This window comes from Miniopterus natalensis, chromosome 9, assembly GCF_054644295.1.
Source record: "Miniopterus natalensis isolate mMinNat1 chromosome 9, mMinNat1.hap1, whole genome shotgun sequence".
Lineage (NCBI taxonomy): Eukaryota > Metazoa > Chordata > Mammalia > Chiroptera > Miniopteridae > Miniopterus > Miniopterus natalensis.
This window is the reverse complement of record NC_142089.1, coordinates 58,507,474-58,533,341: the sequence shown is the minus strand read 5'-3', so window position 1 is coordinate 58,533,341 and position 25,868 is coordinate 58,507,474. Positions and strand designations below refer to the sequence as shown.

The window sequence follows — 25,868 nt, the reverse complement described above, 5'->3', positions numbered from 1 at the left end:
TTTGAGGGAGTTTGCATCAATACTTATAATACAAAACTAACTTAATATTAGGTTGATTAAATTAAGTGAAATTGCTGATACTTGCCTTTCACTTACAAGAATAGCAATAGCATTTGGTTCAATATAATAGTTAAAAGAATCAATCCTAAAGCAACATCTAGTAAAATCAGAGTTCATATTATCACACAAGAATGTACACAGTATCAGATGGAAGTGGGGAGGCAGCAGGCAGGGTCTGCAGAGTTCATATTATCACACAAGAATGTACACAGTATCAGATGGAAGTACGGACGCAGTGGCTGCCGGGCTGCCGAGCCCTGTTATTGCAGTGGCTGCTAGGCTGCTGGGCTGCAAACCATGGGGGTCCTGTGAAGGATGGGGCAGCCCACCGATGTTGATGGCTGCTGACTGATCAGGGTGGAGGTTGCTGGAGGTTGGAGTGGCTGCAGCAATTTCTTAAAATGAGACAACAATGGAGTTGGCCATATCAATTGATTCTTCCTTTCTTGACCGACTTCTCTGTAGCATGCAGTGCTGTTTGATAGCATTTTATCCACAGTAGAACTTCTTTCGGAATTGGAGTCAATCCTCAAACCCAGCCACTGCTTTATCAACTAAGTTTATGTAATATTCTAAATCCTTTGTTGTCGCCCTGGCCAGTGTGGCTTAGTTGGTTGGGCACTGAAAGGTGGTCAGATCCATTCCCAGTCAGGGCACATACCCAGGTCAAGGGCTGACCCCCGGTAGGGGACATGCAGGAGGCAGCCAGTGGCTGTTTCCCTCTCAAATTGATGTTTCTCCCTCCTCCTCCTTTCCTCTCTCTCTCCAAAAAAAAAAAAAAAGTTAATTTAAAAAAATCTTTGAAGAAAAAAAGTAATAAATTTTTGTTTGTCATTTCAACAATCTCCACAGGATCTTTAGGAGTAGATTCCAGCTCAAGAAACCACTTTCTTTACTCATCCGTAAGAAGCAGCTCCTCATTTGTTAAAGTTTTATCATGAGATTGCAGCAATTCAGTCAGATCTTCAGGCTCCACTTTCAATTCTAGTTTTCTTGCTGTTTCTACCACATCTGCATTTACTTCCTCCACTGAAGTCTTGAATTCCTCGAAGTCATCCATGAGGTTCAGAGTCAACTTCTTCAAAAACTCCTGTTAATATTGATATTTTGACTTCCTGTGAATCATGAATGTTCTTAATGTATCTGGAATGGTGAATCCTTTTCAGAATGTTTTCAATTTACTTTGCCCAGATCCATCAGAGGAATCACTATCTGTGGCACCCATAGCCTTATAAAATCTATTTCTTAAATAATAAGACTTAAAAGTCAAAATTCCTCCTTGATCCATGGGCTGTAGAGTGAATGTTGTGTTAACAGGCATGAAAACAACATTAATCTCGTACATCTCCATCAGAGCTCTTGGGTGACCAGGTGTAGTGTCAATGAGAAGTAATAATTTGAAAGGAATATTTTTTTCTGAACACAAGGAGAGTAGGTTTAGCATAATTCTTAAAGGCCCTAGGATTTTGGGAATGGTAAATGATCATTGGCTTCAACTTAAAGTCACCAGGTGCGTTAGCCCCTAACAAGAGAGTCGGCCTGTCCTGTGAAGCTTTGAAGCCTGACATTGACTTCTCTCTAGCTATGAAAGTCCTTCCTATATGGCATCTTCTCACAATATAAGGCAGTTTTATCCCGGCCGGTGTGGCTCAGTTGGTTGGGTGTCGTCCTATGCCCTGAAAGGTATGTGTCTTTCAAGACACAGAGTTAGTAGCTTTTGTCAGATTCCTAATCCTACCATTGACCCCAAAGAGATGTCAAACAAAACCAACAAAACAAAGAGAACACTCCCTAGAGCAACGGTCCTTACCCTGGGTTGTGCATCAAACCTGTTCAGATTTGTTGAACCTACACATTCCTCGACCCTACCAGGAGAAAGTTTCAGGAAAAGATGTTTAAACTGAGTGCTCCTTACTGGAGGGTGGAGTTCGCCCAGCTTGGTTGTACTGCTGAGAGATGGTGTCTGTTTGTTGTAATTACCAGACATACACAGGAGATGTCCGTAGTTCAGAAGCACTTTTGTCCTGAATGATTAGGAGTTCCATTTCAGGTAAGTCAGCTCCTTTCTGACTCAGCCCTGTTTCATTGGAACAGAGGATCTACCACAGTGATTCTCAAACTGAGGATATCAGTATCCTGAGATACTTCTTAAAAATGTAGGTTCTGGGATTTCACTCTCCGATTTTGATTCCTTAGATCTGGGAAGCAGTTCTGCATTTTTAATAGGCATCCTCTGTTATCCTGATGCAGATGATCAGTGGACCATATTTTGAGATCCGTAAATCTAAGTTTGCTACCAATAATGTCCCTGAAAGTTTTTGGGGGGACAGTTGGGTTGAGAAGTTCAATTATCTGCTTTTTGTTACTGTTTAAATATAATCAGTTCCTGAAGTACAGTAATAAGGATATGCAGTACAGCTCTGAGATCTAGACACCCAAGGCTTTGTGCTTTAGAGGGCCCAGCTCTGGTTTTCCTCCAGCCAAATCCCACTTCCCAGGGAGAGAACTCCCGGAGGACATCCCGCCCTGGAGTCCAGCCCCTCCCAGATCACCCTCTGCGTACTCAGCACCCTGGAATTCCGTTCCCGAAGTCCATTTTCCTCCTCGGTCCAGGGGATAACTAAGTAATAGCTTCGGTTTTACCAAATAGTCTCTTACCTTCAACTTTTCCTTTTGTCCACCAAAAAAATTCCTCTTTGCCTTTGCTATTCTAGATTAGCAGTTCTCAAATAAAGAAGCATTAATTGCATCTCCTTTGACATTGAGGAAGTGACCCCTCAACTTATAGTTATTTTTATATAATATTTGAGGCTGCTTATTAACATCTGATTTGAGGCTGCAGTGTTTTAAAAATTGCAATAAATTTTGTGAGAGCAGAGGAAAGCTACAACTTTCCAAACAACTGGGAAGTTGTGGTTCCTCTGCTGTGCTCCTCCTTCCTAACAGCCAGGAAGAAGGAAGACACATGTTCCCTAGCATTTCTTCAAAAGGGTCTGGGGAAAAGAGAAAGGAAGAGATTAACTGACATAATTTAACACTTGGAGCTATAAATCATGTGTTGCAATATGGTGATAGGATGTTGCATCAGAATGTGGCAGTTGTAATGCAGTGTGTATCACAACCGTGGGGAGGCTTTGTGGTACTCTGTGCCTTTTCCCTGTAGATTCAGCTCCAAGTTTGTGTCCTTTCTGCCCTGCCAAGGAGAAAGGTGTTATTTTAGTTACATTGTACCTCACTACAATGTTGTTCTCCTGGCCTAGGGCACAGGGATTTCTTTATGGGTGCAAGTTCTCCTGAGGCAGACATCATTGTACCAAGTCCCAGTACCCCTCTGAGTCCTGTTGTCACATACTAGCGGGGAAGTGTTAGGTTTCTTCACATCTTCCTGGAAGTCTGTAGGGAAACCCGGGAGGTGTTATGGCAAAGCTGTAATGTCTTTACTCTCAGAACCGTTAGTTTTGAAAGTGTATGTAATATTTCCTGAATATTTCGCATTGCCTTTATCTCAAGATTTGAAAGATAGTAAGTGGCCAGGAATTTGTCCCTGAGAAACAAAATTGAAGATTTATAGTAGTGATAAGGGTAGGAGAATGGAGTCTATTTCAGCAATATTCTTGATAAAGCAGGTTTTGGTAGTTAATTATTTATTGTTGTTTTGCATTTTTAATGTAACGATATCAAAATTAAATTTTATATTTGAAGCATAAACTCTTGAGCACAGGGCAAATGTCTTAATTACATGGCAGTGTAAGTAGTAGTATCCATGGTGGTGGGTTTGGGAATTTAAAGGAACTTAGGCAGAGAAGTGACAGATGATGAAAAGAAATAACCTTGAATTCTGATAAAACTGGTTTTGGAGAATGTGGTTTAGATAAGTGACAGTGGGTTTTTCAGTACTGAACTCTAGAATTAGTGAGACTTGCCCACCCAGTAGCATTTGATCTCCACAACCCTTCCCCCTTGAGGGTCACACCCTATAAAACTCCAGGGATAGAGAAACAGAGCCTGGCTCCCAAAGATTTTGGAAAGAGGGAAAAATAGCTGAGCAATACATGCAGTTCCTCTTCCCTACTCAGTGGTGAGAGAAGTCACTCCTCCCCAGGAAAGGAGTAGGGGAGAGAAGGCAGAACTGTTAGACATTACTGCCATTCCCCACACAGGGGGAAACTGCCTTAGTGGGAGGAAGCATTCCTGCCTTACAGAGTGATAGTGGTGGTGGCTCTTAGGCTATTGTAACAGGACATTAAAACCAATTTTAATGATTTGTAAAGGAGACGTGCTCTTAAGACAGTGTGTGCTATGGCCTGGAGTGTGGTCTTTAAGTGCATGTCTTCTAGGGATGCACACTGAAATGTTGACAGGTGAGCTGATAGGATGTCTGCGATCTACCTCAGAATAACCCAGGGACTGGAGAGGTATGTAATGAGGTTAGCCATTGCTGTGTTAGTTGTTGAAATTAGGTGAGTTGTGTGCCCTTAGCAACTTGCTCTACTTAAGTCTCTATTTCCTAATCTCTGAAGTGAGGATAACAAAATCTACCATATAGTACTGTTACGATGATTTCAATGAAAATAACAAGGTATGTGCCTGTTACGTAACACACAGGTGCGACTCGAAAATTGGTAGTTACTGTTATACCTATAAATGGGAAAAGATCAAGGTTTCCCCTTCCTTAAACATGAAATGTTTGCTTTCTTGGTGGGGGCGTGTATGTATTTCCCCCAGTTGAGTGTGTTAACTTGGATTTTGTTTTGACAGCTCAGATGCCTAAAAGGCCAGAGGGGCTTCTCGGGCCAACCCCCTTTTGATGGAATCCACATTGTCAACCATTTAATAGGAGATGACGAATCAGTCCATTCCTCGGATGAAGATCTCATAGAGAATTCCTTACGGGAGAGTGGCATTGGTTTTCCTTTGCACAGAAAGTCTGGCGCAATGTCTTTGGACCCTGCTGTGACAGATGGTAGTGAAAGCGAAACAGAAGACAGTGTGGTGGAGACCAGAAAGAGCAGTCAGGTGGCTCAAAATGAACAGCCCCCAAGGAAAAGAGAATCGTACTCGACCACTGTCTGACCATCACTGTGAACCTAGACTGTGGATATTTTTTAAGGGATCAGTTATATGATTAAGGGTTTGGGGACAGATCTGTTTCATATGTACATATATGTATTTTTCAATCTTATCTGCCTTTTTGTCTTTGCCAAACCTTCACCACTGACTGACCATTGCCATAAAGTAGACTGAAATATGGTTAATGTGAAAAATAAGGATTCTAGCAGTATTACTGAATATTAATGTTTCATGTAGAAAATGCAATTATATCTATATGTGAGAACCATTTTGAAGTTCTGAACTATGGAAAATTTAATTTTCTTCAAACAAAACTGTTCTTGTGCAATATTTTATGCTCAGTTAACATATTGTATATTTTATCAATTTGCTTTCAGGGCAGCTGTCTACAAACATTTGACCAAGACATACATCTGATTTATTTTGTGCTTTTGTGTTTGAGGGACTTTTTATTTTTCTCAGTTGAAATTACTGCTTTATTAGTGGGCCACTGAAAGTTCCCAAACACAGTGTCTTTTTTCCATATATATATTTTAAATACAAATTAATGATTTTCTGTCTTGAGAGTTTTAAGTTTTGTTTGAATATCTAATTTTTATGTGCATATGATACTTCCATATATTGTTTGTCAGAGCAGTAAGTTAACTACAAATATATTGGGTTTTTGTACATAATTTATAAATCTGCATCACCCAACATTGAACATCATTTTATATGGAGAATGTACATGTTGCAAAATGACTGCCTTTTGCATTCTAACAGGACTTCTGTAAATACAGAGTTAAAAGGAAATTGAAAATAAAACCAAACACTAATATTTTAATAGCTTTAGTATTTTGCTTAGCATTCAACAGCAGCAGATTCATAACTGGTTGCTTGTTCAAAAACACTATTGGTGAAGTCTTTTAACTTCATATGTATGAAACTAATAAATTGTCCATGATTAAAGAGGTTAGAGCACACATTACTTAGTGCTAATATTCTGCTTAATATAAATTAAGCAATGGACTAAAGTCCAAGATACACAACAATAATATCTGCAAATAATCTATGAGTATTATCTTCAGATTCTCTAATTACTAATCTATAGATAAAGCCATAAGAGTTCTTTCCTACCAATTCTTCCTATTTTTTTAAATCATCTAGACTTTTTTTTCCTAGGAAAATTACACTTACACTATGGAAAAGACAACAAGAATGTGTTAACTGGATGCTGTCCACTCTTATTTTCAGCAGCAGCCTATGAAAAATAGCCTTGGAGGGTAAAAGGGGTAGGTAGAATTCAGTATATATGGAGATATAATTTTGCACAATATGTTACAAGCAGAAAATATATATATTACAGAATGGCGTATAAGAGGCAAAATTAGTTTTCTGTCTAAAGCCAGGAGTTAAGCCTTATGCATCTCCATGGACTAGGTTCCTCCAGCAAGCCTTTTGTAGCTATTCGCTTGGGAAAGGAGATTGAAAAGATGCATCTGTGTCTGTAGCACCAGGTTAAATTCTAGTGGTTAAGTAATGTACTTGTGGTCACAAGTTAGTAAGTAGCAGAGCCACGATTGTCATTCAGATCTCTCTGACACCAAAACATTTGAAAAGGTTTAGCTAATGAATTTCTCGATTCCCAGCTTTTCTGACCAATTAATGTGATTTTAAATAAGTTTAAATCACATTTCACAGCTTGTGAGTGTAGATATTACTACTAGAATTGCCTGACTGGTGCTTTGGGGGTTCATCACTGTCAGCCTAGAGGCTGTTGATGCCTAAGTGAAATGGGATGATTCATGGCCACATGATTGCTTTGACACCCACATCAAGAAATCTGAATGATCTAGACCACAGGTCAGCAGCTATGAGCCAATTCCAGCCGGCTGCCTGTCTTTACATGACCTACAAGTGAAGGGTATTTTTTTACATTTTCAAATAATTGAAGGGAAAAAATCAAAATAATATTTTGTCACATGAAATATAAATTTCAAATTTTAGTATTGATAAAGTTTTATTGAATACTCATTTTTATCCATTATTTATTGTCTGTGGCCACTACTATTGTGTTACATGGCAAAGCCGAGTAGCCTAAATCATCTACTGTCTGGCTCCTTAGAGAAGAAGTTGGCTGACCCTTGATGTAGATACTGTAAAATGTAAGCTAGCTTCTTCAGTTTGTGTCAATAAAAAATCGGACCATTGGCTTTTGCTGTTGAGGTAATAGTTTAGAAACCTAAAATTTCTTAGTGGATCTTGTACTCAGAACTATTCAAAATGAAAAGTGTGCCAGCTGTTTTATATCATGAAGTCTTTGACACCATAGACAAATTTGGAAGGCTATCTGTACCTTTGGAAATGGAGAAAGAAAGAATCCAGAATCCCAGCTCTGCTCGTTAAAGTACGAGTGATTGGCCTTTAGGGTAAGCTTCATGGAGTCAGTGTTATCATTTGACTTTAAAAGAAAGAACACCTTTCTGTAATCATGTTTGAATTCTTAACTTCAAAAGATATTCTTAGAGAATTTCCTAAGTACTGTTTCTGGTTAGGAATTAGGTATTAAAAGAATCATGGTAAGTAAACTTTAATCCGTTAATACTCTTGTAATTTGGACAATAAAAAATGAGAAACAGTCTTCCCATTCAAGATGTTCAATTCAGATAGTCCTTAGAAGAGTTCAAAATCTTCCTGACCTTTCGGATGCAATAGTATACTATGCTCTGATTTTACTCCATTTCATTCAAATTAAAACTTAGAGGCATTAGACAGTGTTTTCTTGATAGATTTTAATTAGCGTCTAGTATTTTGTCATTTAAATGTTATTCAGTTAAACAGAGTTGAGGAATATTGGGGCAGGGAGGAAGTGAATGAAATAAATATTTAAAATTTTTTTAGAATATACTCCCTTGGTCTAGTCACCTTCCTAGTGTCATTGCCATCCTAGGCTGAAAGGCTGAGAGTAGAGGCTTACAAGTGATCTGAATAAAATGGAAATTGCATTGAGGTAATGAAACAGAACTTTTAGATCAAAATATTTCAACAGCCTTTTTAAAAATTAGTAGTAAATTTTTCATCCTGGAAAAAGTCAAAGATGCAATTTTCACAATTTCTGCGTTTTTATTGATAAATATTAGGCACTCAGTGTTTGATGACTTAATTGAGACATCAAATCCCAACTAACTGGCTGGCTATTTTGGAAGAAAAAAAACCCCAACAACTTTTCTTGGCTCGGGATGCAACTTGTTACTCTCCAGATAGTGCCTTTGATTGAAAACAAGGTCTAGACCTTTTAAAATATTTTATTTCTGGCATAAGAAATTATTTGGTTCCTCAGTTATCCTTTATCTTTTACATAATGCACTATACTCTTCAGCTTTAAATAAGGAAGGTATATGAATCGCATTTTGGTAAACCCCTTTTATGCCAGCTTGATTATTGTAGAAGTAGACGTCTACAGCTAACATTTCACAAATCAGTGATTTACTTTTATCGGAACATTGAGCTTTAGCAAGAAAGTTCTTGATGCTCTATCATTAACAAAACAGTAAGTTTTAAAAATTAATTTTAAGTAATTTAATTCATTCTACTGAAATTAAAATTTCTGGTTAAAAGTTAAGTGGATGCTATTTATAATCCAAGTTTTTACATCACATCCATTGATCTACCTGTTCCCTCTTTTCACTCCAAAGAAGACATGATAGAATAATACATTAGGTATACTATAGAGATGCAGAATTATAATGTATTTCATTTTACTGTTGGAATTTCTTATTGTAACATTGTATGATAACCCGAAATATTTACTTGTGCCTTTGCTTTAAACAATTAAAGTTTTTCATTTTATAAGAATTTTTGTTTCCTTAAACTATTCAACTTAAAGGGGGAGATGCATCAAAACATTAAAAATAGACTAGAGCCCTGGCCTGCATGGCTCAGTGGTTAGAGCAGTGGCCTGTGCACTGGAGAGTCTCGGGTTCAATTTCGGGTTAAGGACACATACCTGGGTTGCAGGTTGGATCCCTGCCCCGGTCAGGGCACATGCGAGAGGCAACCAACTGATGTCCCTCTCCCCCTCCCCTTCCCCCTCTCCCTTTCCCTCTCCAAAACAATGGAAAAAATATCCTCACTCCTTGGGTGAGAATTAGAGAAAAACTCTATACTAGGCAAGTGCCACTCATACAGAGATGCCTAGTCAAAGGAACCCATCAAATACCATGAATAACCAAGGTAATGAGGCAGCTCAGAAAGAAAATGAAAAATCTCCAGAAAATAAAAAGACATGGAAATATGTGATTTAAATGACAGAGAATTCAAGATTGCAGTTCTGAAAAAACGATGCAGAACACTAAAGAAAAAATGCTTGGCCTAACATCAGGTCCTCATTAGTGAGGTGTGTGCTCCGTGGGTACAGGGACTATATCCAGCTGGTCCACCTGTGTAATTAGTACCAGACAGAGAAGCTGGTCTGTGATATTTTCAACTTAACAAAAGGCCAAATACCTAGATTTGCTATCTCCTTCAAGAACATACTAATTTTTTGAAAATAGTAATGGAAATATTTTCCTCTCATTGTATTTTAGGTTATTAAATTAATTAGCAGCTAATTCAATAAATATAGGGTGACCCCAAGAAATGTATACACTCTTTAACAGCTGATAACTCACCTAATTTTGAAAATGAACTGTATGTTAATAAACACTTGACTTTATTATCATCCAAAGTACATTTTTTGGGACAACCCGTATATTCAAATATATATCATCTGAATATACATATAGAGGTTATAAGAAGAAATGTATGCCTTCTGCATCTTTATCACAATGTTATTATCACTTAGTTCAGAAGCAGTAGTTCACTATAGATTCTGCTTTATTCCCAGAACAATTTAATGTACTTTTATAAAGGTACAGGAAATATGACAAGGTAGTTATAATCCAGAGTTTCTCCACCTTGTCACTATTGACATATGGGGCCAAATTATTGCAAGTGACTGTCCTGTACATTGTAGGATGTTTAGCAGCATCCCTGGCCTCTACCCACTAGATGACAGAAGCACGCCCGTTGTGACAACAGTAAATGTCTTCCTCAGGTCCTTGCTAAATGTCCTTGGTAGGGAAGGACTGAGAATGAAAATTGCCCCTGGTTGAGAATCTCTGATACAAATTTAGAAGTGAGTCAAAAAACAGCCACTAGACCAAAACTAAAAATACATATACCTATTAAAGATGGATCACAAATGTGGTGTCAGTGAGAAAAGTAAAACCCGAACCACAATGACATGCTACTTCACACTTACTAGGATGGCAATTCAAAACAAACAGACAAAATAACCAGTGTTGATAAAATTGATCATGGAAAAATTGGAACCTTGTACATTGCTGCTGAGAATGTAAAGTGCAGCCATTGTGGAAAAGTTTTGATAGTGCCTCAAAAATGCTAAACAGAATTACCACATGACCCAGCAGTTCCACTTCTGGGTATATACTCAGAAGAAAGCAGGGACTTAAACAGATATTTGTACACCAATGTTGATAATAGCATTACAGGAGACAAAAGGTGGGAGCAACAAATGACCAACAGGTGAGTGGGTAAATAAAAGGTGGTATACATGTACATAAAATGGAATATTACTCAACTATGAAGAGGAAAGGAATTCTGATACATGCTACAATATGGATGAATCTCAAAAACATACTAAGTGAAATAAACCAGACACAGTATGGTTTCACTGATATGAAGTACCTAGAATAGCAAATTCATAGAAATGAAGATGTTAGCAGGGAATAAAGGTGTGGGGAAAGGGAATGGATACAGAGCTGCTGTTTGGGATGATGAAAAAGTTCTGGAAATGGATGGTGGTGGTGGTTGTACAACACCAAATGTATTTAATGCCACTGAATTGTACACTTAAAAATGGTTAAAATGGTAAAAAAAAAAAAAAAAAGTGGGGCATATTAAGATCTTAGCATCAGCTTATAAATTAAATATGTTCAAACAAAGATGTACAGAAGAAAAAAAACCTAAAAATTATCAAACTTACCCATTGTATTTGCCCATGAAATAAAAATGGGTTTTTTTTTAGAATTCTGGCACTAGACTGGGACTCAAGCTTTGTATTGATGAAACCTGGACAAGTCACAGAGGAGCTTCATGGCCTTGCCCCTCCTGGAGGGCCTTCGCCACATTCCCACAAGGTTAGCCCCCCCCCCCTTCAAGTATCTCCTGCACAGGAAGCCTTTTCTGACCCTCCTTTTTAAAATGCCCCTTCCCAGCTTTATTTTTCTCCGTAGCATCGACGACCGTGATGGCCGATGCTTTTCACTGCTTCATTTGTTTCTGTTTGTCTGCCCACACTTCAATGCTCGCTTTATGATTTTTGTCTCTACCGCCCGTATTCAGAACAGTGCCTTAGCTCACAATAAATATTTGTTGAATGAGTGAATGAATAGTTGAATATATCACTGCACCTCAGTTGGTTCACTATTAAAGTGGGATAAACAACATCTGTGAAATACAGATGTCAGTGGAAAACCCAGAATCTCAATGCACCAGTCTGTCTCCGGAGTCCTCTAATTACTGAACTGCTCCTGCACAAGACATCAACCAGGGACTGTTGAGGCGGCAAAGATGAACCAGACCAACTCCTGGCTTCACACAGGAATGAGGGACACAAGGTACAGATATGATGCTGTGGGGATTCAGAGATTATGTGCAGCTTGGGGCCTCCTTTGTACCCTTCCCCCTTCTCCCTTCCTGCCCATCCCAAAGCTCCACCCTGCACCAGACAGAGCAGGGACCATGATCCCTGTCACAACTGTTCTGTATGCCCCACTGTCTCCTCTCCAATGACCTGCTCTTACATAAGTGCTAATGTCTCCTGATTTCGATGTATGGCTACCTCTCTCCCTCACTCTAGATTTTACCAAAGATGTCTAGAAATGAAGCATCTTAAACCAGTGTGTAGGATTTTAGGCCCAGAGAACCTTTTTATGTTTATATATTTTAAATTTATCTTTATTGTTGAAAGTATTACAGATGTCCCCTTTTTCCCCGCATTGATCCCCTCCACCCTGCATCCACCCCACCCTCAGGCCTCCCCCATACCAATGTCTGTGTCCATGGGTTATGCTTAGAAACATATAAGTTCTTTGAGTAATCACTCCCCACCCCCACTTTCCCTCTGAGGTCCCTCATTCTGTTCCATGCTTCTATATCTCTGGATCTGTTTTGTCAGAGAACCTTTTTTATATCCTCTTGAATTGGTTCTTAGAAGGTAGCTGCTACTGTGTCTTCACCCTCTTGTCACCCAGGGCTGAGCAATGTTTCAGAGACTGGAAAGGATCTTCTCTAAGGCTGTCCTCAGTAACAGGAGAGAGCAGGACAGGTGGAAAGAAACTGGTTGACTTTAAAGATGTTGTTTTCTCTGGTTTTTTTAAAAAAAGGAAATGCATACTGTACACATGAGAGACTCCAGGCTGAGAGATGCTGTGGCAGTTGAGGTGCACCTGGGAGCTCCTAACTGTTCCCTGCCTCTGCCTCAGGGGGCGGGACAGCAGCAGAGGCCCCCCCCCCCCCCAGCAGACCGAGCAGAGCAGCCAGTCCGGCTGCTGCCTCGCCAGGCCCAGCTGGCCTAGCCTGTGGCGTCACCTCTGCCCTTCCCACCCGGGACTGGACTAGGTGCCCCTCCTTGCTGTTTGCTGACCTTCTACCTTCAAGGCACAGTTGTGTGTGGACCTGCCCACCCTGCCCTGCCCGACTTCCCGAGGGGGGCGGAAGAGACATCTCCCCAGGGCCCTGCACTGTCTCCTGTTTCATATGCCTCACGGTCCAGCCTCTGCCCTTGTGCCCTTTACTGGAGCTCAGGAGTGGACCGGCCATGCTCCACTCACAAAGAGAGAATTTTAAAGCCTTTGGTGCGTGAATGAGTGTTCGTCTCTGCAGCCTCCTGACTACCAGCTAAGCCTCTGTCTGGCGAGGCTTTGGCTGCTCGGCCTAAAGGAGCCTCTGAGCCACATCCCTCTCTCCCGCCCCCTGGGCCAGGCCGAGCTGCTACCAGAACTGCAAGAGCAAACTCCCAGGTGAGGAAGTGGAAAACCAAACAGTGGGGAGTCATGATATGAAGCATAAATGTATAAATATAAAAGAAAAATGTCATGCATTCCGCCCCAGTTAAGCCTTAGTCAAAGCTGCCCTTTTTTGGCAAAGCGCCTTCCAGTTGTGTTCTTTGGAGGGATGTTCCTGGCCGACAGCCCCCCTGGCCGGTGCTGGGATTTGAGTAATCACAGGCCCAATTGGGGTGTGTGGGAAGGTGTGTTGTTTGGCCTGGCTCACAGCCCTTGACAATCTGTAGCTATTTTAAACGGATCCCGCAGCCTTTCATTTGCTTCACTAATTCCTCTAAAATAGAATTGTTTATTTGTGGGTCAGAATTGGAGAAGCTTCTTGTTCGTCACCACACGGCTCTTTGGCAGGACGGGGGACAGTGCATGTACCAGAGTCCCAAAGGGCTCAGCACGCAGGGGGCGCTCCGTGGGTGTCAGCTGAAGAGAAGCCACGCGGGTGTGTGTAGCCTGACTCCCCAGGACCCGCACCCGCCGCTCGGCTCTCCCCGTTGCTTTGAGCGTCTCTTCCTCTGCCTGACTTCTCATCGGCACTCCAGTTCTTTATTTCCACTGTCTCCATGTTATTTCCACACAAATGTACCGCTTGAGGTGCTGGTGTGACAGTGTCTGCTTCCTCATTTCTGCCGGTGGTGGGAATGACACTAGCTGTTGTTACTGTCACCGTGCACCCTTAAATCTCAGTGGCTTACAGCATCATTTCTCATTCGTGCTACGCGGCCGCCACAGGCTGGGGGCTGCCCTATTCTCCGTTGTTTTCACTCCAGGACCCGGCCAATGGGCACTGCTGATGCTTACAGCAGAGGGGGATGGTGTGGTGAGGGACATGCTGGCCCCGGCTTCTGCCAGACCCTTACATACACACGTCACTCCCAGTCACATCTCACTGACTGAGGCATGTCACACCACTAAGACTCCCCCAGGGAGAGGCGATGAGTATTTGGAAACATAGTACTTAACTCGGTGCTGACAACTATTCTAAGTACATTTTTCACTCACACAACATAAAATTCAGGCTTTTAAAATATACGATATAGCATTCTTAGTACATGCACAGAATTGTGCAACCATCACACCACTCACATCAACATAATATTTTCATCACCCCAAAAAAGAAACCCCATATCCATTAGCAGTCACTCTCTACTCTCTCCTCCCCACAGCCTTCACTATTACGAGGCAACTACTAATCTACTTTGTTTCTGTGGATTTGCCCATTCAGGGCATTTTATAGAAGTGGAATTATATATGCTCCCTTTGTGTTACACTTAGCATAATGTTTCTGAGACTCATTCATGTTGTGCCATGTATCAGTACTTCATTCCTTTTTTTCTGAGTAATATTCCAGAATATGGGTATTCCACATTTTGTTTATTTGTTCATCAGTTGATAAACATCTGAGTTGATACTAGTTTTTTTCTGTCATGAATGATACTGCTATGAACACTCATGTTCAAGTTTCTATGTACACATAGGATTTAGATTCTCTTGGGTATATACTTAGGAGTAGAATTTCTGGATCATATGGTAATTCTGTTTAACATTTTGAGGAGCTACCAAACTGTTTTAAGTGTCTGCAGTATTTTACAATCCCACCAACAATGTATGAAGGTTCCAATTTCTGCCCACCCTCATCAACACTTATTATCTGTTCTTTTTATTTTAGGCATTCTAGTGAGTTGAAGTGGTATCTCATTGTGGTTTTTATTTTGCATTTCCATGATGACTGATAATGTGGCTACCTTTTCATGTGCTTATTGACCTTTTGTATATCTTCTTTGGAAATGTCTATTTAAATCTTTGCCCATTTTTTAAGTGGGTTCTTTTTATTGTTGAATTGTGAGAATTCTTTGTGTATTCTGCACACAAGGCTCTTAGCATATATATGATTTGCAAACATTTTTCCTAGTCTATTAGCTATCTTTTCACTTTCTTACTGTTCAATTTTTATTAAGTCCATCTTGTCTATTTTTTCTTTGGTTGCTTGTGCATTTGGTGTTACATCTAAGAAACCATTACCTAATTCATGGTCACTATGTTTTCTTCTAGGAGTTTTATAGTTTTAACTCTTACATTTAGGTTGACGATCCATTTTTAATATGGTGTAGGGTAGCGGCAAAGTACATTATAAATCTTTTATTTTGGAATAATTTTAGATTCACAGAAAAGTTACAAAGATTGTACAGTTTCCATACACCCTTCCCCTAGCTTCCCTAATGTCTAACATAACTATAGTACACTTGTCAAAATAAGAAATTATTCATGGTAGTATAGTTTTAACTGAACTACAGACTTGATTCAGATCCCACCAGTTTTTCCACTAATGTCTTTTCTTTCTATTACAGGATCTAATCCAGGATACCACATTGCATTTAGCTAGGTACTTTTTATATATTAAATCATTTAATCCTCACAACAGTATAAATATATTTCCTTTACAAATGAGGCAATGAAGGCATTGGAGAGCTTAAGTAACTTGTTCAAGGTTATGTAGCCAGGAAGTGATGGAATTGCTCTCATCTTCATCATTAATCCCAGATTACATCACATGAACATTCTTTAATATATTTAACCAACATTCTACTGTTGGGCATGTCTTCCCCACCATTGCCATGAAACTGCTTAAAGTAAGTGTGACACACACACATCTTTCTTTCCTTATGATATGTTGCTAAAAGCAGAATTTCCAGACCAGAAGGTCTGCATATTTTTAATACTTTTTTCCTGATACATATTGCTAATATGCCCTCCAAATGAAAATTCCCATTAGTAATATAAAAGAATGTTCTTTTTCCTATAGAACATACTTTTGGAAACAAATGATCTAATTTAAAGATGTATATTCATTATAAGTGAAAACTTGTGATATTAAGTACATTTGAGGGAATTTTTCTCTCTGATCTGATAGGTAGCTTTGTATATTGTCATATTCACATATATTAATCTTTTATTTTCACTAGTATGCTTCCAACCATCCTTAGAATGAATACTCTGGCTTATAAACCGAGTTACCTTTTCTCTGGCTTCACTAAGAGCATCCCCACCCTATAGCCATAACACGTAGGAATTAGATCAGGATGGCCGGGCCCTGAGAGCCTTCAAATACCTGGGGATTTATCATTAGCTGAATTTAAAATAAGCTGCTTTAAAAGTTGAAAACTCATAACCAGTTGTCCCTGGAAATGAAGGTATCACCTTCTTAATACATGATTTGTCTAGGACTGCTGGGAAGCCTAGAAAACCTTAGTAGGATTAATGAAAAACCCAAATTTGGAATGGCCACCTAACCCTTATAACATTAAAAACCTTTGCCCGGCGGGCCTCATCCATGAAATAGGAATAATAATAATAACATTGCCTACCTCATAGGGTTGTTGTGTTGAATGAAATAATGTGGGAAAAGAACTTGGCACAATCTCATCATCAACAACCAATAAAAATTAGTTATTAGCTTGATTGACAAATTTCAAGCCTGAATTTCAGGCTAATAATATTGTACATAGGGAAGAGGCAGACTTTAGACATGACTTGTCTATTATATGCCAACATTATACTTTTTAGAGCTTTGAAATTCCTCAACCTTTAGGTCTGTTGGCAGGAACTGAGTACAGGCCAGCTACACTAGTTCAACACAGATCCACTCTGTCCTGCTGCTCCCTATTAACACTTATATTAAATCTTTAAAAACCTGAGAGATAAAACTGTTTTTGTAGATGAGTGAGACTACTCCTCTTTTGTTGGAAAAACTAAAACAGAAAAGCAAGCACTATTCCATATGCATATAAAATGATTCTTATTATCTCAGACTTGGAGTGCCTGATAAAACCCTCTTGGCTAATCACTGCCAGAAAGGTTAGATATTTGCAAAAATAAAATTACATTTGGTAAGTATTTGGTAGGTATTTCTCACCTTTTAACTGGTTCTTAATGTTATATAAGTAACTTTGTTTATTTACCGCCATGGATATTACAAATACTTCATCTGTAGAACGTGGCAGGAAGTAGCACTACTCAAGGTTAGGACTTCTGGGGGTGTTAATTAAGATTTTATTTTGGTGTTAATATTTAAAACTTTTTATGTTAAGGTTATGTTGATGTTGAATCTAGTTGGAATTATTTAGATGTCCATTGTACTATTCTTTAAACTTTTCTGTATTGAAAATATAAAGTTGGAAAAAGTATTTGGGCCATGTTCTGTGAATATGACCCTTTAGGGTCTCATGTGTGTGCTATGCAGACTCAAAACAATTTCTCTGGGGAAAGCTTACACCTGACTTTGGTTTTCCCTTATAGGTGAGAAAAGCCTTTTATATAGCCAGCTGTCCTTAGGTACCTCGGCTTTCATAGTAAGTCAAATTCTACCCTTGAATTGTCTATTAAGGCATATGGATCTGAATTCAGACAACTCAGAGTAGCTGCCATTCCAGGATTTAGCTGGGAGTATAATCCCACCCTGTCATCCAATATTTATTTTAAATACCCAGTAGGGAGAGCAATTTTCAGGGAGGATTATTTGAAGCACACATCAGCTTATTCACTTTTTCAGACAGTCTAGTCTAAAACATGCATGGATTAAACTAGATCACTAGACAGCTGCTTCCTTGCTAGCAATGCCAGAGTTTCCCAAAGTTTTTTTACCAAATTGTATTTTTATATGAATGTCAACAATGTATATTGAGTGTTGTGAGAAACAGCAAGTTTTGTCGCATTTATTTTAAAAATATATGAGAGCACGGTTCATTTATTTCACACAATAACCACTTCTTAGGATGCCAGAGAGAAATACTGTATCTAATCTTGGTACCAAGAATAGTTCATAGTAATAGTTAATCTCAACTTTGTGATGAGAAAGGAAGGAAGAACCAGAGACAGAAAGAAGGAGGGAGGAAAGGAGGGGGAAACATTTCCAGCTACCCTCTCTGACTCTTTCCTTAGAGAATCCTAAGCAAAACAGAAATTTTCATTAGAGAAGTATGACAGACTATCCCCAAATCAAATGCCTTTCTTCAATCCAAGCTGCAAAATGATTCTCAAATGAGAAGCAAGAATGCCTTTGAGCAAAAAGCCAATCACTTTCTCCTACAACTGGTAGAATATGTTGATGCTCCAACATCCTAACCCCGGTCTCATATGACATGAGTTTCAGATCTGTAGCAGAAACTGTGCTGACCGGTTGTATTAGGGTTCCCCAGGGAAACAGAACCAATAGGGTACAGATATATACGAGGGAGCTTTCTTAGAGGAATTGGCCCACGCGGTTATGGAGGCCAAAAGTGCCAGCATCTGCAAGCTGGAGAACCAGGAAACCAGTGGCATAATTCAGCTTGTGGCATATGAGGGGCGGGGTGGGTAGTTTCCAAAGGCCTGGGAACCAGTAGTTCCAATGTCCACGGGCAGGAAAGGGCAGACATCCCAGATCCAGATGGGCAGTGGGGGGTGTGAATTCACCCTTCCTCAACCTTTTGTTCGTTTAGGGCCCTCAGTAGACTGGAGGACTCCGGCCCCGATGCCGGCCCACAGTGGTGAGGGGGACCTTCTTTACTCCTGGTTCAAATGCGAATGTCCAGGAAATAGACTCACAGACGCACCCAGAAATGTTTTACTGGCTACTGGGCATCCCTTAGCCCGGCCAAGTTGACACATAAAATTAACCATCACACTGGTCGAAAGAAAAGTCCCTGTGTGCCAGGCAAGACGGCAGCTCAGAGGCCAGGAACAGGAGAAAGACATTCTTCATTCACAATTGTCTCCTCTCTCCACCTTCCCTGCTATAGTCATTTCTTGGTTGGTTGAAGGAGAGCAGAGAACCCCCAGATCCATCTCTGCACCCCACATATGGCATGGTGCATGACATTCAACTGGTGTTCAGTAAATATTTGTTTTAATTAAAATGAATTGTACATTGAGCCCACAAACCTCACCCTCCTGTGGGACCACTGTGCCAGCACTGGGCCTTTCCATCTGTCGAGCCTCAGCGGCTGCTTTTGAACGCGGCCTCCACTCTGGTCAGCAGGTTCTCTCTGAGGCAGAGCTCATCCCTGTGCTGTCTCTTGTGTTTTCTTATTGCCACCAGGACATTCTCTCTCCCAGGAGAGAACAGAAGGCCTGTGAGTTGCACAAGCTAATCCCCAATTTGCACAAATAGGGATTGGGAGGTTATGTGTAGGGTGTGTGGGTGTGTGGGTGTGGGTGTGGGTGTGGTCTGTGAGTATGTTTTGAAATTAAAGCTCATGTGGCCCGTAGTGCTGACTTGGCCCTTACCTGACAACAGGAACAGCTAAGAGCACTTCAGGAGGAGGCAGTGATCCTTGCGCACTTCTCCACCAGCCTCAGCCTCAGCCTCAGCTCCATTTGATGGGGACATAGACCGTGAGAGTTGGAAGTGATCTTGGAAAGCCCAGGGCCCAAGGACTCCTGTGGTAGATGAGGCCTGTCAGCCAGGGAAAGGAGCCTGAGTCTCTCAGGTGGTTGGTCTGATTGGGGACGTCAGAAATTTATATTAAAATTCTTCCTGGCAAGTCCTGGGCACTGCCCGAGCGTGCAAGCTACTGCTCCCACTGCGAGGCCTTGAGGCCACCGCCTAGACGCTGCCTCGGATCTGCGGCCAGGCAGCCTGGGTTTCGATCTGGACTCCCTCCTTCTCCGGCTGTGTGATCTGGGGAAGGCAAACACTCTATTTCCATAGGCCGTTTTTTGGGACGGTTCGAGGTGATGCCTGAAAGGGCCTTGAAGGGTGCTTGGCATATAGCGGTAACTAACGGTAAAGGCCTACTTAATGCTTCGCATCTATTGTCGAATCTCTGCAGTGCAACAACCTATGATGTAGGTGCTAATGTTGTAACCATGCTTACAGATAAAGAAACTGAGGCACAGAGAGGTTAAGGAACTTGTCTAAAAACAATAAATGACAGAGCCACACTTTCCAGGCTATGGATCTGGCTCAGGGTCCATGCCTTTAATTACTACATTGGGGTGCTCCTCGGTTATTATGGTATTTAAATTTTTCCTTGTCAGGGGTGTAATTATTACCCTCATTTGGGAAAATAATTTGTCAACATGTGTTCATAAACTTTAAAAGGTTCTTACCGTTTAAAAAAGTAAAAATAAAAGGTTCTTACCCTTTGATGCAGGAATTCCACTTCTGGCAATCAACCCTAAAGAAAGAATCATACACACATAAAAACCCAAATGCAGTTCTTAAAAAATCACAGCGTAATTTATAGTAGGCAGGAAGAGAAACAACCCAACTGTCCAGTAAAAGGTGAATAAAAATCATAACATATCATCTAAATGGACAATTATACAATATGACCAGAGTATACAAAATATACCTCTAGACTCTTTTTTTTAAGATTGGAAAAAAACACCCCAAAATAGTACTAATGGTTAAACTAAGGAGGTAGGATATGGAAGTGTTTTAATTTTTTCTTTCATCTCTTACTCCTCAAATGTTCTATCATGTAGCTATGCTGCGTTCAGCAGCTTATTCATTGCATGCTGTTTACTGGGTTTCTGATAATGCCAGATAACCGCACGCTGCTGGGGCCATGGGTTAGAAGCTTGCTCTATGCTGTGCACCCAGGGGCTTGCCTCTGGGGAGGGCTTGGGGTGTTCACGTGGGCTGATTCTCCCAGATGCCCACCTGGCCTGAGGCTTCCAGGAGCCTCACCCCCTATCTTACCTCCAGGCATAGGGTCAGACATTCCCTCTAGAGGAGCCGTTTTGTGAGAAACTTTTAACAGTTACAATATACAGGCTTTACTGTTTCAAAGTGAAGTGTTTCATCTGGAGTAGGGTAAAATGATCACTAAACATCCTGGAGGAAATGATGAAAAACTTAAAAGAAAAATAATTTTACATTTTCTCTCTCGTTACATTTTCCATTCACCAAGTAAAATCTACTCCTTTTTTTTTTTTCCATAAAAGTTCACGCTGGGTCTGTTTCTATGAAGAGTCATCTCATGCAGCCCACACATAAGATGACACTTTATTCAGTCAATCTGTTCTTAGGAACAATGTAAAAATATATATGAGGTGAGGTCAACAATTTTCTTATTTGAACTCTGAACACTAAAGCTAACAGTCCCCTCCCTCTTCAGATGTTTGAAATCCTTTATGTAAAGCTTAATTAAAAATTTTATAGCAATAAAATATATTTTATAATGTGTAAAGATTTGAATATATTGGTCCCAAAATGTTTATTGAAAGAAAATAGTGTTTTTCTTTATGTTTGAAAGGTTCCGAATATAATTATGAGATTGGGTCTTACTCATAGCATAAGTTTTATATTAATTTGTTTATCTCCAAATTTCTTCTTTACCCTATTTCCCAATTTTTGCGTATGTTAGTAAAAAAAGCATTACCTACTTTCCATAAATGATGATACCATCAAATCTTATTCTGACTTATAGTGTCATTTAAATTTTATTTTGATAGCCTGCTACTTGTAGGAGTAGAAGGGAAACAATTACATTACCTAACATTTGAGTCAAGTCATCGCACAATTATCATTCTGCATTTATTCTCCTTGAATTCATACAAGTTAGAGAAAAATATGCCGTCCTTTCTGTTTGACTATACCCACAAAGACAGCTAATCCAAGACAAAAATTAAATAGTTTTTTGATACCATTAGGACAAAACCATGGCAATATGACAGGGCATGGTCACTGTCTAACAAATACTTTGTGTGCATAAAATAAAGACTTGTTCTGTGTCTGGTCTTTAATAAAAATCGAACTTTTCCATAGTTATTTTTATAATCTTTTAATTGTTAGTGATATGAATTCTTTTGGCTTATGCATTACATAAACATGCTATCCAAAACACTTTTTCTGATATGCATCAAAGGCCTTGAAAATATTCATTGTTGGGTCCAGAAATTCCACCCCTAAAAATATGCCGTCAAGAAGCAATTTAAAATGTGGGCAAAGCTACAGGCAGAAAACTTTTTGTTACATTATTTAAAATAGTGCGAAATGAAAACAAGCTACAGACTAAGACAGGATGACTGAGTCAATTATAGGAATCTAGTTGATAGAATCCTTTTTATAGTAATTGAGAATGATGAAAGATAACATCAGAGCAAGGAAGATGACTGTCATGATCTTTATTTAAATAAGTGTTACTATAAAATAGCTTTTGTTCAATTAAAGAAAATTTTAAAAATAAAGAGAATAGAAAGGAATATTTGGTGAAAAATGTAGAGTATACATTTATACCTGTATGATTACAATTATAGTTTTTTACAAAAGAAGCAAAGCAAAAATACTGAAAAGCTGCTTTACTGGGGCTTCCTCTTTTCTTTCTTTATCAAATTATACCTAATATAATTTATAATGAAAAAATATATTTAAAAAATAAAGCACCACCTTCATATAGACAAAACCTCTTGTCTGGTTTATAGAGGAGCCTCGTGCTCAGTCCCATCCTGTGATTTTTTTTTTCTTTTTACTGTGTTTATTAAACATTGATATTACTTTCAGTGTGTCTCCCATGGAGCTACTTTTTAGCCAGTAGTTCATAATATTTGACCCATGGAAGGCATTTCTTATTTAAAGACGGGTAAACTAAGTCCTAAAACAAGATAGTTATTCATTTAACTTCTGCCAAATAAACCCATAGAATATCTAGAAATGAAAATAGATCCTTGGTTCATTTTCTATGACCTTTGATTAAAAAAATTTTTTTTTAAATCCAAGTCCTTGTGAATTGTTGTAACAGGTTTGCTTATCCAAAGTTGAATAAATCAAAGTAGGATGTGGAAGAAGGAGGTTAAACCTAGGAACCCCCCCCCCCCCCGAGCATTCTTCCATTCTTGGTCCCCAGGGGAACCTGTGAAGAGTGGAAATCAAAGGACTGCTCCACGGTCTTGCAAGGTAGGTAGGTATTCTGACTTCACAGGTGAGAACCCGAGGCTGGGAGAGTTGAGCTAACTTGCTCAAGGTCACGGGTAGTAGCTGGCAGAACAGAGGTGGATATTCACAAATGACTGTTTACAAAAAGCAGGGACTCTTTCCCCTCCTGGGAGCATCACTGTGAGGGTGAAATGAGGCAAACAATACAGAAATGTATGCTGGAAATGGGGGGATTACACCTCTCGGGGGTTCCTGGATCACCCACTCTTCCCATGCTTCCTCCAGATGGAACAGAGATGGTAACTGTAAAGCTTTGTGAAAAAAAATAAACATATCCTGTTTATATCCTGTTACAATTTTCTTTTTTAAAGTATCTGAGATCTTTTATTGTAGCGAAATTCTCATCTAATGAGATGCTGCTTGAAATAAATGGGCCATTGGCCAGAGTTTGGAAATGTTTGCTACGTGAAGGTCATTTGTTATTTGGCACCTATAGATATATTATTATTGTTATTTGATAACAATAAATTACTGACAAAATTAGTAAATTTAGCATCTCTTTTTGGTGAAAGTCAGTATTTATAGAAAATTATGCACCAAGCCTACATTCTGCTTATGATTAGTTTTTTTCAGTTCCAAAGGAACATATGGGAGTAGGGATTCTTTCTAACTTTTTAAAATTTGCACTGGATGGGAGGTGTATTAGTCTCTTTACTCTCAGGTTAGTAGTAAATGAGAGGTAGTTTCAAGTAGTGGGAAGTCAGGCTCATTCTATAATTTCCAGTCTGGGCTCCTGACTGCTCTCTTAGAAAGTTTCTTAACCTCTCTGGGTACCCCTCTTTCTTTTCTCCTCAGCTCCCCCTAAGTGTGGGAATCACATGTCAACACTACCCGTGTGAGAAATGACCTGATCTTGCTATTGCTAGTTAAATATTTTTAATGTGTACTTATTTATTTGAGTTGGTAATACAGCCATATGATTTAAAACATAAAAAGGGGGGATTTGGTGTCATCTCCCTCCCACCTGTTTCTCCCTGGGTGTTCTTGTCCCAGTCCCCAGTTTTATTTTGCTAACTCAGAGGTTGGGAAGGGCAAACAAAATAAGTCGAATAGATTTAACCTGAATGAAATGGATTTATTCTAAGGTGCTATGCAAGGTGATTGTCTCCTTCATAGCCTCCCCATGTTTTCGGAGACCTTAAACAGCAATACTCAACTAAACTACTAAACAGTCACAGTGCCTTTTCAAAAAATTTTAACTTTGAACTTGGTAATGTGCAAAGGAAATGGTTGTCATTTCTCTAGAACTTGACTGATAAAAAAAATTTCTTTTGTCCCATTTATCATCTTTTAAATTTTTGCCTTTTTCTGCTTCGCATAGGATAGAAGGAATAAGGGAAAGATTTGTTTTGGACTGCTTTAAGATTTTAGACCTTGGGCCAAGACAAGGCACACAAGAAAAAAAAAATTCCAATGTATTTAATTTCCCTTCAGCTAATTCAATATTTGTAATCCTTCTGATTGAGGTTGGTTACCTCTGCATTTACTTATAAAGGGTGCGTTGAGCAAATGAACAGTGGTGTCAAGAGCACAGCTAGGCACACAACTTAAGATGTGCATCTAGTCCAGCACCTGCCACACAGTAAGTGTGCAGCTATCGCTGTATAAAACAATTTGTTAAAGTACGCTTGAAGCACTGCCATGGTAACCAAATATTTTCTGCAAATCTTTAGATTTATGGTGCAAATTAAAAAACACTGTAAAAACACTTCTAAAAACAGTCTCTGGGAAAAGGGCTCTAAGGGACTTTTTTTCCCCCCGTGACAATTTTGGATTAATATATGGTAGTTATTTTGCAAAACTTGAGCACTGTTCCCTTCTCTGAGTATCTAACACCGGAGACTTACTGTGCATCAAGTAGTGACGAAAATCTAAGTCCATTCATTTAGGAAAGCCATGTAATTACAACATATCCACTCTTGTCAGGGGAGGGTTTAGGCTAACACAACCAGGCCGCGCTACAGAGCGTGGCACACAGGTTAGGTTGGAGGTCGCTGCATTCCTTTCGTTTATGGCTGAGATCTTAGCTTTTCCCATTTCTACTAATAAAATTAATGAATTAATGCCATCTATTCATGCATTCCGTCCACAGACATTTGTTAAGAGACTACCAGGGACACAATGCTGTAGATCCAGACGCCTACCCTCATGGAACACACAGTCCCGGCGAAGATTTACTTTGCAATAATCGTCAGAGTATGTGTTGCTTTTCTGGTGCTTTTCTGCTCCCCGTAGGTCGTGGTGCCGGAGCAGGATCTCGGGCGGCGGCGGCGACGGCTGAGACGCCGCTCGCCCGGGCCTGGCGGGGCGGGGTCAGCCGAGCAGCCGCTGCGCTGCCCCGCGCGCTGGCCCCGCGCGGCCCCCGCGCAGCCCCCCGCGCGGCCTTCAATCTCGCAGCTCAGACCGCCGGAAACGAGGCGCGGGCTGAGCGGACTCCGCACGTCGCGGGTGAGCTGGGCGCGGGGGGGGAGGGGGGCGCGCCCGCCAGGCCAGCCCGGCGCCCCGGGGACGCGCCGCCAGCGCCCTCTCCGCCGGGGGCTCGGCGCTCGCCCACCTCTTCCAAATTTAACCATTACCTAAATCCAAAGGGAAATGAGCAAACCTCTCGGATTGGGTGTCAAGGTATTTTCAGCCTCGCTGGGCGTATTTATCCCGAAGTGTTTCCACAACAATCTATTTCGGGGCCGCGGGGCAGGTTTCGCTCTGCGGACGCCGCG

At 40.2% G+C, this 25,868-nt stretch overlaps 1 protein-coding gene across 3 annotated transcripts in view; it reads left to right on the top strand.

Moving 5' to 3' along the window:
- The window catches only part of EVI5 (ecotropic viral integration site 5), a 167,135-nt gene extending 158,171 nt beyond the window's left edge, over positions 1–8,964 (top strand). For all 3 annotated transcript variants that reach the window (XM_087820590.1, XM_087820589.1, XM_087820588.1), the window contains one exon: positions 4,819–8,964. In XM_087820590.1, the coding sequence (XP_087676716.1) occupies positions 4,819–5,133 (315 nt within the window). In that variant the 3' untranslated portion in view covers positions 5,134–8,964. The remainder of the gene's footprint in view (positions 1–4,818) is intronic.
- Positions 8,965–25,868: the final 16,904 nt, after the last annotated feature.